This window comes from Colossoma macropomum, unplaced genomic scaffold (assembly GCF_904425465.1).
Source record: "Colossoma macropomum unplaced genomic scaffold, Colossoma_macropomum, whole genome shotgun sequence".
Classification (NCBI taxonomy): Eukaryota; Metazoa; Chordata; class Actinopteri; order Characiformes; family Serrasalmidae; genus Colossoma; species Colossoma macropomum.
Window position 1 is genome coordinate 11,875,696 of NW_023494799.1, and position 12,277 is coordinate 11,887,972.

At 38.3% G+C, this 12,277-nt stretch overlaps 1 protein-coding gene across 1 annotated transcript; it reads right to left on the bottom strand.

The window, feature by feature from the left end:
• Positions 1 to 9,101: 9,101 nt before the first annotated feature.
• Positions 9,102 to 11,978, bottom strand: fam174c (family with sequence similarity 174 member C). The gene is made up of 3 exons (XM_036586949.1): positions 11,517 to 11,978; positions 11,206 to 11,334; positions 9,102 to 11,051 (listed from the first exon to the last, which is right to left on the bottom strand). Exons 1-3 carry the CDS (start codon positions 11,804 to 11,806, stop codon positions 11,048 to 11,050), a joined length of 423 nt encoding a protein of 140 aa, XP_036442842.1. The 5' UTR covers positions 11,807 to 11,978; the 3' UTR covers positions 9,102 to 11,047.
• Between the last annotated feature and the right edge of the window lie 299 nt (positions 11,979 to 12,277).

A 12,277-nucleotide genomic window follows, 5' to 3' on the forward strand; every position in this document is an offset into this window, starting at 1 on the left:
GGGTCATGAATTGTTCTTGGTGTGGATGTGCAACTTTAATTGGTGTACAACTTTACATTACATTTTTTACATGAGGTTCTTTGCACTTTTAAAAAGATTTGACCTCTTTTGGTTCCCTAAAGAACCATGCTTGACAAAGAGATTTGTGAATGTGAAGAGCATTAAGCACTAGATAGAGACACCACGTATCAGCACCATAATTCAAAGGTGATACTGAGCAGACGTAGACGAGTGATAAAGAATGTGATTTATGGTCCTGTTCCTACTGATTCCCAGAGCTTACAGCTTCCAGATGCTTTCCGAATACAGACATTCAACCAAACCATGAGCCAGAATGTTGTCGTGGATTCTGTTCTGTGTGTGCATGAAGGGTTCATAAAATGTCCTGACTTTTGGCTCTTCACTTTGAAAGTATTGTTTATGGAAGACCTCTTCCTTTAGAACATTCAGATGCCAGTTTATGGTTTTGAAATTTAACACATTTTCATAGTTATTTTTCTATATATAAAAAACCTCAACGATTCCCCTCAAGTGATGAATCCCAGTCAACTTCATCAGTTGAATCTTCTTTGTTTATCAGGCCATTAATGATTATGTATGTGTGAATGAGAAAGAGGGAGAAAGAGAGTTTGTACAAGCTTCCTCTGCCACTCAGTAGATCTATTGGTCTCGTCTCTTTTGTTCTGTCACTTCCTTTGAGGCCGGAGTCTTCTCCTCCGCAGCCTTTGTGTCCTGGATGAAAAGGGCGCAGTTTATTATGTCCCCCTGTGGCACTCCGTCAAGCAGAGGCAGCCCCGGCAATCCAACAGCCAGCAAGGTCAGGAGGAAAGTTCTCCTGTGACTTTGAAAGAGAGAGGGAGGGAGGGAGAGAGAGAGAGAGAGAGAGAATGGAAAGAGGAGTGTGGGATCGAGACAGGAAGAGAGTTGGAGGCCCTAAAACAGAAGAAGAAAGAGGAATGGCGCAAAATTCATAGAGCTTTCTCAATTTGACCTTGCCAGACTTTCTTGACCTGCTTTGTTTAAGCAGTTTTGTCCGTTCAATTCTAACCTCACTTAGGCCAATCATAATCATGAAATCTCAGCTAGCGATTAATTGCCACGTCAATAACAATATTAATATTTTGCCTTTGTAATTTGCAACTAATATTCAGCCATCGATGGCCATTGACAGCAGCTCCCAGCTGATGACAGACGGGTGATTATGTAATAACTGCTATGTAATCTAGTTCTATTTAAATTGGTGCATTTCTACATTTCTGTGCTGAAATATGTCAATAGAGTCTAGTTGCAGTCCACAATGGCAGAAGCGGCCCAACGCCGCGTTAACATTTAGCAGCTCCTGTTTAACAAGTCGAGAGGAATCTTAAAACAGTGTCATCATCATAGTTTTCTCTTACTATTTCAATAACAGTATCATCACCTAATCCATTTTCTGTACATAACAGCTAGAGAATTCCATTTAATGTATTTTTCTTGAGTTTCAGCAGTAGCCTGTTTGCGTTTTTTGCTAATAAAATCAACAATGTCTTATCGTCGTGGTAGGTTTGTTTCATGAATTACCATATTTAATTCCAATGTTATGAGTATAGCCCAACAGTACATGGTTCACTGTTTTTGCTCATCAAACTGATAAAACACTGTCTTGGCAGAACGTGCACTGATGTCATTAATAGGCTGGCGGTGCATGTCCGGCTGAGAGTGTATGCTTGCAGCCAGACCCTTCCCAGATATGTTGCTATGTGTTTTCCATGTTTTTCCACAAGTGCTGCAACTGCTTAACGAGGATTAAAGGCTGATAAAAGATCACTGAGTGATAATGTTTAAAATCACTACCTACTTATATTAAAATAAAATAGGCCAAAAGTACAGCCCTGAAATTCCAGAATAGGAATTATTATGCCATCGTTTGGTGCATTCAGATGTCCTCATTACCTTGTAAATTTGGAAAATTATCACATTGTTAGATTAGAATTACCGGTTGTTTTCAGTAAGGAACCAATGACATCGCTTACTTCAAAAAACAGTTTATTGTTGGTTGTTAACTTATCGGGCCCATCTACTCATTACAGATAGAGTTAATGTTGTAATCACTTATCTCCATTTTTGTCATTTTTTAGTTTTTAACATAATTTGAAAGTACCTGTGGTCCCATATATTGTGTGTAAATTTCATGATAAATGGACCAATAGAAATGACCCAAAATCACTTGGAAAAAAGTCTGGTTCCACTGACTTACATTAAAAGTAGGGTATGTTTTTTCCTTCTTCTGTAAAGTTACCATTTGGGAGATACAAGGTTTTGATCCGAAAACAGCGATATGCACATTCTGATACAATGGAAGTATCACTGAAATATTTAGCATTAATTTGGTAGACAATGTTTTCTAGCTTGGTCTGCTGAATTTAGGTGGTATTAGAGAACGTACTGGCTGGTGATAAATCATAACTTGTAAACATGGATATACCACTCATATTTATACAAATTTACAAATTTCCTAAGTTTATGAGGATGGCTTCAATGCGTGGTTATCACACATATAACAACATATTTGAAGGATTCAGAAGGTCTTCATAAACTCAAAAGTTTCACTCAAACGGCTGATAAAAGTACAAATATAAGTGGTAAAGTCTTATTAATTGTGATGTATCATTACGAAGTATATTCTCTGATACTGATGAACATTGTAGACCAAGCTGGCAAGCAATGGACCAGTGGGAAATATAGTAGTACAGCACTAAAATTTCTGTTTTATAAAGTTTGTAAATTATTGTGATATTAAGCCCAGGGGCGGTTTGTTCCTTAGGGCAGTCAGACAATGCACTACCATAAAGGGAAAGGGAGGAAATTTTTCTATCATATACTACCACAGTGTTACACTAGCTGTTAAAGTTCAATCAGCATCAAGTTGTTTTCTGCACAGTACCACCCCTTTTGGGTGATTTTCAGTTGAAAATTGCCCAGAATGCTCTGATAGACTTTCATATTAATGTGTTTTTTTTTTCAAACTGTAGGCACTGGAGTGCAATCAATATGAGTTCCAGGAGGGAACTAAAAAGCGAAGAAAACTCACCTCTATATTTCCTTGTTTCTACAGCAAAGGGGTTTTGGGCAGCAAGACGCTAGCATTAGTGCTACTGAATGCTGACTGGTTGGCGAGCGGAGCGGCTCATTGACTGTTTGCACTCACTGACGGCATAAACATACATGAGGCGCCGTTTTAAACTCCTATAACTTTTAAAAGCTCTAAAAAATATAACAGCAGTGTTAAAATGTTTTATACCTGTTCTGAGTTCAGGTAATGAATGTATTCCTTTATATTAAACATGTTTAAGCATTTATAAACGCTGATTTTGCTCAAACGCTTCATCTACGTTCATTTTGGACTCACTCAGGAGCGCCCCCTAGCATTTGAGAAACCCGGAAGACATTACAGAGTGGTAATTCTCCTTTCTACAAGTACTCTGACACTGTTGTGTCACGTAAGCATTGCAAATATGGCAGCTGAGAAAACCATTCTTGGTTCTTGGTTCCTCTTTTCAAAGTATTTTCAGACCCTGATGAAATGGTTTTGAATTTGTGTTTAATACTTTTAAATAAATCTTCTAAAATTTTTAATTGCTGCAAACACCAGGCTGTATCAGCCGCACTTGTAGAGGACTGCGTTTGTCATTGAACCCAGAGCAATACGTTGCACACCTTTTTAAGATTGAATGTGCCACTGGTGTAGGTATAACTGGGGCAACTAGTGATCTAGTGCCAACTAGTGGTTACAATGTGATTTGCAACGTAACTGTAATAAGTACTACTAGGCTTTGTTTAATCAGAGCACAACTAGCTATGAAATACATTTTCTAGATTTGCTGTACCTACAATAAAATGTTGTGTGACAAAGACTAAATCAAGTCATTGTGAGAGTGACGACTTTATTTATTTGATCAATGGTAAAGCTGGTCTCTCTCCATGTTCAAAGGTATTTGTGAAGGTAAACTGACAGATGACAATTTATCTGATGACCACAGGTCATTGTGCAGTCATTGTAGAGCCAAAATAGTTGGCTCCTGAATAGGGGCTTAGGGAACTCCTGAATATAGCTGTACAAATACTGTAAAATATGTAGCGTAAAGAGAAATCTTTGCTCATGCCAAACAGGCATCATTGCCCCCCCTGAGAGATTTGGCAGGAACAGCCACTGATTAAGACTGTAGTAAACAAGCACACCTTGAACAGCCAAGCCCTGTAATTTTTTCTATGGTTAGCAATTTCACCAGTCCATCCCAGTGAATATACATATCATTCATGTGATATATTCATTGGTTGCCGAAAAACAGCCAAATGCAAACAACTGGTACGGCCTGTTCCAAAGTCTGCAGACATCACTACAGAGATATTTTTCCACACCTCCCAAGTTCAGTCTTTGAAGTTGGTTGCATTTTCTGCTTCTCACAATCCAAGTAGTCCCAGACACACTGAGTGATGTTGAGGTCTGGGCTCTGGGGTGGTCAGTCCATTGTTCTGAGAACACCAGCAGCCTCTTCGTTCTTTTTTTGTCTATTTCTTTTCTCAGTGAAGGATTCTTGACAGCTGCACATCCTTTTAGAATCATAGTGCTGAGTTGTCTTCTCACAGTGGAAGGATGGACAGAAACACCTGTGGATTTTTTCAGATCCGAAGAAAGAGCGGAGCTTGGTTTTCTACCCATCTCTCAAACATGAAGTACTGTTTATTTGATGGAGACAGTTTTGGTGGTCTGCCAGATCTTGTGTTGCATTTAGAAATTCAATTTTCTCTATAACTTTTAATTATTTTTTTGAACTCCACTTTTGGAAACTCATTTTTTCACTTATTTTCCTCTTATATATGCTAATGAATTATATCTAACCTCTCCTGAAACATGAGCATCTTGTGCTTAATGGCTGTTTTGACTGAAAGTTAAGTAAATGAATGGTGATCTCTGGCTTTTGCACACTACTGTATACGTAGCCCAAAACCACTTCAGTGCAATATCTGAGATTACGAGTTGAGAAGAACCATCTAAATGAACCAAAAGCAACATTTGCTGTCATTGCCTGCGCCATATTAGAAATGAACAGACTATTTGAGAGTGTGTTGGGTATGTTAGGACGTATCCATCGGACCTCTTAGCACAGTGATTCCTCGCTGATTTGCAGTAATGATGTGAACAGATAACTGTTTCCTTCCACCTCTTGCCATCGCTCACATGGCTGTGAGAAACTGTAAGGATGGTGCTAAGGTTCTTTTAAAATGGTGCAGGATGTAAGGACTTGTGTGTGTTGAAAGTCCGTTATTGGAAGGCCAATATTTTACACACGCGGCTCACACTCTGGACAAGCAGCTGAAGACAGCCAGCGGATCTCCACAGGAAACCCAGATTTGGGAGACCCACATAAAGAGGCACAAAAGGTAACTTTTTGTGCGCTGAATAGCATCTAAAAGGTAGCAAGGAGCGGCTGCTTTTCACGGCTTTCTTTCACGTGAAAGCGGATAGACTGCTGAATCGAGCTGGAGAAAATAAGAATCATCAACAACACTCCAGTTTTCACTCCGGCTTTGAAATGCAGGAAGCTCACAGCCGGAGCACACCTTCCCACTAAGTATGGGGGCTTTTTTTGGGGGGAGGGGTGGGGATGAATGAATGAATTCGTCTCTCTCCCAGCACTCTCTCTTTTTAAAATGTGGGATTTATATGGCTCTGTCATTGTGTTTCCAGTGCATTTATGGGCGGAGGGAACTCGGGGGCCATTTTTCTCACAGCACCAGCCGTGCCAGTCAATGGCATTCGTTCCCCTTTCTGCCTTCCCTCTCGACGCTTTTCGAAGTGCAGCAAATTGTCTTTGACACGAGTCAACCGAAATTATCGAACGCAAATCCGATCACACACTAGATGGGCTCTCGTATAATCTGGGACTATTACAGTGAAGCGTTCCAGTGTATATCGGGAAAATAAGTTGAATATACCAACAGGGTTACAAGAAACAGACTCAGAATGCTTTCTGAGAAAGCTTTAAGTGAATATAAAGTCAAATTTAGACATAATAATAATAATAATAATAATAATTTATATAGCTTTCTCACACCCAATATTGCATATCACAAAAGGTTGACAGTATTAATATATAGAAATATACAAAAACAACAAGATGGAAAACACAAATAAATATATCAGGACACAAAAAAACTGACACTAACATACAGTTGAAAAGTAACATCAGAAAATGAGATTATCACAAGGAAACCACTATAAAAATCATGGGACACAAAGAAACAGAAACAAACTCAGGTATACATGTAGTGTAGTACAGTGACCATTAGAGCCACGCCTTTATAAATGTGAAAGCCTGGGCAAAAACTGCTAAAAACAAAATACCTCTACAACAATTTCTGCTAGCACCCCATGACGTTAGCGCTAATTCAACCGCTGTAGATTAAACACAAACATTTAGACCTTGTTAAGGACATTTCAGGTATTTTAATTGAAGCATTTAACTGATATTAACATACAGTTACCTTGTTGCAGTTTTACACTATTTTAGTGTAGAGCTCTGTCATAGAGCTCAACTGTTCTCCATTTCTAACAACTGACTCAAAACCTGGTTAGACTACGGTTAGCATTTACAGTCAGTGACAAATATAGGACTTTCAGAAGGCATAGAGGGACTTTTTTCCTCACTAAGTTGTTCCCACTTATTGTAAATCTGGTCACTTCCTTATTATGTTGTTAGTTAATCTAACCTGTAAGGCCTTCTTTCCATGTTCTGAAGGCCTATCCACTGGGAGACTGGCTTGGCTTGGATTGGATTGATTGGCTGTAACTGCCTAGATATCAGAGAAACAAAATTCTGATGCTGGTAGGTTTTACAAGATTTCAGATTTTTTGTTTCGGGCTAAAAACCTAACAATAAAATAAGAATATTATTACAATACTTTAAATACAACAAGCCTGATGATTATATTAATAAAAATTAACTAAAAATGACAAATGTATTTTTAATTTCCAGTAATAACAAGCTCTTCTTTAACTTTCGTCACTATGATTATCAGTGGAGAGGGCCTAGAAATCTACAAGGCCTCCCCAACGAAAGTTAAAGCTGCTTATCGTTAGGATGGGGAAGAAGAGGAAGCACATTTTGAGCTTGAACAAAAAAAGAAAAAGGAAAAGAAGGAGTCGAAGAGATGGAGGAACAGTGTTCCATAATTTAGGGAAATTTGGACAGGGACTATCAAGAGGCCACTGTCAGAAGACCTCAAAGAATGGGCAGGAATATAGGGGAGAAGGAGGTCAGCTATGTAGGGGGGCGGTAAACGATTTTCAGGGCTTCAGGTGAATACATAGATTTTAATTAACATACAGGTGTGAATGTAATTAATATAATGCAATACAGTTAATTCTATTCTATTTTTTTTAATTACAGAATTATATTGGTTTGTCTTCCAAATTACAGTTGAGCTGTCCAATTAATGTTTTGCTTTACTTTTAAGAAAAAGAAAAAGAATACAATTCACTAGAACTTGCCTACCCCTTAAAATCCCAGGCTTGTTACATACTAAGGCTTATTTTCAGTAACTACAGGGACTTCAGTACAAACTGGCTGAGCTATTCTTAAGTTATAGAAGTGTGTAATAAAACTGGGTCTGCGGTGGGATCTGGCCATTTAAGGGGTTAAACACACAACATTCATTAAGTTTAATACATTTTTCTGAAAACAAATACAACATACATTCTGGCAGCTAACAGTGAAATATCTTTTACTTTAGCCATCTTCTAAGTTCATCCTCTGAGTGATTCCAGCCCATCCGATTTTATTCCGAGGAGCTTTGTCTTCTTTTTTTGCACATAAGTGAGAACATTTAGTTGTTCACAGAACACACTGTTCACCCTTCTTATAGATTTTACAGCAGAAACACAGATCTCTTTGCTTGGCCTTGATGTGTTGGTGGGAATTGCTTCCTTCACCTTACTGTGCTGAGCTTCCTCAACTTTACTGCCATGTCTCTGATGTAGATGGTCTGAGGGCGCCATCTGGTGGCTACAGAATTTTTTGCACCGTCGTGCAAACTATATATCTATATATATATATATATATATATATATATATATATCTATATATATAAAATTAAAATTACTTTCAATTGATCTGGACTAAATACACTGATAGTGTAATTTATTTGTGCTCGCTATTGTTGAAGGTTTCAAGGCCTGCCACTCCACATACCAGCATCTAACATTAATCTAAATCTTTATGTTAGGATCACTATAATTATAGGTCATATTTTGCCGTATGATATACCACTTGCCAAATAAAGTTACATAGAACTCTTGCTGTGCAACATACATATTTTGCTAAAATGTTATTTGAATTGCTTTAGGATTTTAGAATTATAAATAATGAATATATCATGTTGCAGGTTGTGAAGGATCTATAGATCAGATACATCATGAATTGTGTCAGTATATATATATATATATATATATATATATATATATGAGGGGCCCAATAAAGTTTTTAGGGCCACTGAGTCAGTTAATACTAGTCACAGAAAAAAAAGTGGCTCTAATTAATCTGTGATAATTTGCCAACCTCTCTTTAGAATTTCCTTAGAATTAAACAGGCTGTTTTTGTTACTGTGCCTTTAATGGGGAAATGTGTAATTGGCTCTTGTTCCTAAGCTCAGTGTTTATTTGTTTAACTCACATCTTCCGCTTCAGTAACTCTGCTACAGACTGTCTGCAGTAACAACACTGCTTTTCACTTCCACGTGAACAGGCAGTCATACCTAAATAACTGTTCAAGGTTGTGGCATCCCAATTAGAGCTGGGCAGCATGACAGTATTTATCATTACTGTGATTGGTTAAGAGCAGCACAGTGGTGCAGTGAGTAGCGCTGTCACCTCCCAGCAAAAAGGGCCTGGGTTCGATTCCCGGCCGGGCGACCAGGGTATTGTGATATTACATCTTTGCCATATCACCCAGCTCTAATCTCAATGCACAGTGTAAGGTACATTTTGAAACTTTTAAATAGTATATATGAAAAAAAAATGTTTACAATTTAAGTCTTTTAAAATAACAGACCAACAAAAACTCTTAGCTGAAGATACTTTATTTAAAAGCAATTTCAAAGAAATGCTGTTGTCAACAGCAGTTATCGATAAGAGCAGCAGAGGCACAGCCCCCGAAACACAAACTCACCCTACTGTAGAACTGTACTGTATAACCTCTATTAGGAGCAACTATTACAGTGGGACAAAGGAAAGTGGACTTTTAACTGGTATCCAGTGTGACACTGTATTTATCTGTGATTTCATTCTCACTCAGGCTTGTTCACACAAATCAATGTGAACAATACAAGTCAAACCCTTATCGTCCCAATTAGGCCTCATATGTTCTCTATACAGCCTTTTTTTTAGAGGCAAATTATACATTTCAGAAAATATGATCATATATGAAATGAATTAACAGCCCATGAATTTGCTACCCCTCCACATAAATTTCTTTAAAAGGGTGATTTAGAAATATATTAAATATAAAATCTTCTCATTATTATTTTACAAAGAAAAGCTTTTTCAAAATACAGGAATGCAGAGAACAGAGTTATCACAAATCATTTCAAATCACAATCATTTGGACTTAAACAAAATACTTAAAAGGCACACTTGAAGACTTCTGAATGTGGATTACTAAATACCTGCAGATATTTCATGCATTCCATCCAAATAGCACTACGACTTTAACAAGGTTCAACAAAAGTTAGTCCATCTCACATTCTCAGCCTTTATGAAATAAAGAAAGAAATGCACAAACAAAAATAACAAGATAACACATTTCCATCGAGAAGAAATCACAGCTAATCGATGCATTCGTCATCAGGGTTGCAGCTTTGGCAGCATCAGCTCACAGACATGAGAAATCTGTGCATAAGAGACTGCAGACAAAAACATCTGACGGTCACATAAGCAAAAATATGTGAGCGTTAGAGGAAAGTTCTCACACCCTCTGTTCGCCTTCGTTTCCTAACGCTCATTCATACCTTCCATGAAAAACAGCTACACAAGCACGAGCCAAAAAATAAAAGCTTTACCAACAATTTCTAAGTGCAAAACAAGAAGTGTGGGAATGTGAAATACTCAAACCAGGGCTGCACCGATATGGGAATTGTAACCACATGTTGACATTGAACATTTTTCATGCACCTATCGGCCAAACCAACGTGTAAACACTTATAAAATATAGAAACTGGGAATACATCCACTTAGATTGGCACTGTGGAGAAATTCTAACCTTTATTTGTGTAGCGTTACAAACGCAGTAATGCAAACACAACGTAGAGATTTTTGCATAGTAGCTCAGCATCTCCTGGACATTGTGGTCTTCTGGAGTCATCAAATATTGGTTTGACATTTGAAAGACAAATCTGTAGATATCAATACAATTCCAATATCATTGTATATCCCGAACTCAAAAAATAATTAAATTTCCAAGAATGTTCACACAGTATTTATAGTGTATTTCTAACCAGGAATGTTCCGAAAGAGAACTTTTTGGAATTACAAACCTACAAAACCTCCCCTATTTCTGTCCATTAAACACAGATTTACAATAAAGCAAAAAAAAAGAGAAAGTTAAAAAAGTTCAGTTAAACTAAATCATTGACAGTGACATGAAACAAGTACAGTACCATGTTTCCTTGAACAAAAGGTGGAGACTTAGCTTGACTGATTAGTACACAGTTTGAAGAGCTCATTGAAAAAAAAGAGCCCAAAGAGAAATGAGCAGTTTTGGTACAAAACATCACTGAAACAGGTTTAATCCCACACTCCACTCAACACCCATCTTTCCAATGCATAAATCAGGACCTTCTGAGAAGTTCAGAGATGGCCTTTTTGGTCAGTGTAGTCCATCACAAGAACACATTCCACTTTATTGCTGAAAAACGTAGACATCCAGCATTGTAACATCCAGTATTTCTTCTCAAATCGCCCAAAAGAACGGATTGTCTTCATTACATTCTTCCTCCTCTTAGTGCTCCAGACTCATCTGATAAAAACACAAATCATACACATCAGCAAAAACTCACTGCTAACTTAGTCAGCATAACGATTAGTGGCCTCGGTCTAAAGGTTCAGTTCCACAAGACACCACCTGACAACAAAACATACACAAAAATATGCTTTTTAAGCAGCTGCGTCACCTTCTGAGGGATTTGGCTTCGTAAACAGTCGTGTCGTCTTCATCGCTCTCCAGCTGTGCCATCTCCACGGTGTCGTCATAGTTTGATAAAAGCCCGTATTTTTTCCTCTGCGTGGTTGTTTTTTTCAGACTGAATATGATAGGAAAGTGAAATTATGAGTGAATTTATGAGTGAATAAGACAGGTTCACACATTTTTGTGAATCTGTAAACATGAATACATGCTAGCTAAACAGCTAACTTGGCTAGCTAGCTAGCTAATTCAGATAGCCAGTCAGGTAGCTAACGCTAACGAAGAAAACTTGGGACTCACCGGACCGCTCGAACGAGAAAATAAAGAACCCCGATTATGGTGATGCCAATGAGAACATATAAGGCCCTCTGAATCATAGAGCCATCAAAATCCAGGTTTGACAGGGTCACGTTGCCAAAGGATTTAATGTTATTTTCAACGGGTTTGGGTTTGTTGGTGATGCCGCTCAGCGCGGCTCCGTGTTCGGCTGCTTTGGTAACAGCAGCAGCGGGGTTCGGCGCTGGAGTGGGGCCTTCAGCCTGAGACACAGCCAGCAGGACACAGACCGAGAAGAAAGCTCGTAGCATCATTACAGACTCCGTTTTTTACAGCCAGATAACTGTTACGAGAAAAACAGCCACCTTTCGGATTTTAAAGCAACCGACTGGACAGCAGCATAAGCGCTCCGACTGTGTCGCCTTTCTTCCTGTTGCTGACTGACGACGCAACTTAGGTGCTGCTGTCAAAACTGTCCTGAGGGGAAACGGCGACGAAACGTTGCAACACAAACAAGAAAGATTAGAAATGAACTGCGAGGCCAAATTCAAAAATCGTTTCTTCAGGATTAATACCTTAATTTCCTTCAAGTTTTTAAGTAATATGTACTGCCATCAGAGACGTTATAAAGGACTTCTTGGTCATTCATTCGGTGAAAAGCGGTGACTCAGTGTGATCTTCATCATTCAGGGTGCTGGAAAAAAAAACTTAACCCTAGATTTCATCAACCCTGCTGAAGGTTAAATGCTAAACTATTATCCCAGTGATGGATTAATAACTTACAG

What these genes read in the sequence shown, in the direction of transcription:
- fam174c (XM_036586949.1), bottom strand. Translation starts at nt 11,806, where the DNA reads ATGATGCTACGAGCTTTCTTCTCGGTCTGTGTCCTGCTGGCTGTGTCT. An exon ending in TTTCTCGTTCGAGCGGTCCG is followed by an intron (nt 11,335 to 11,516) that starts GTGAGTCCCAAG and finishes TATCATATTCAG; the next exon opens with TCTGAAAAAAACAACCACGC.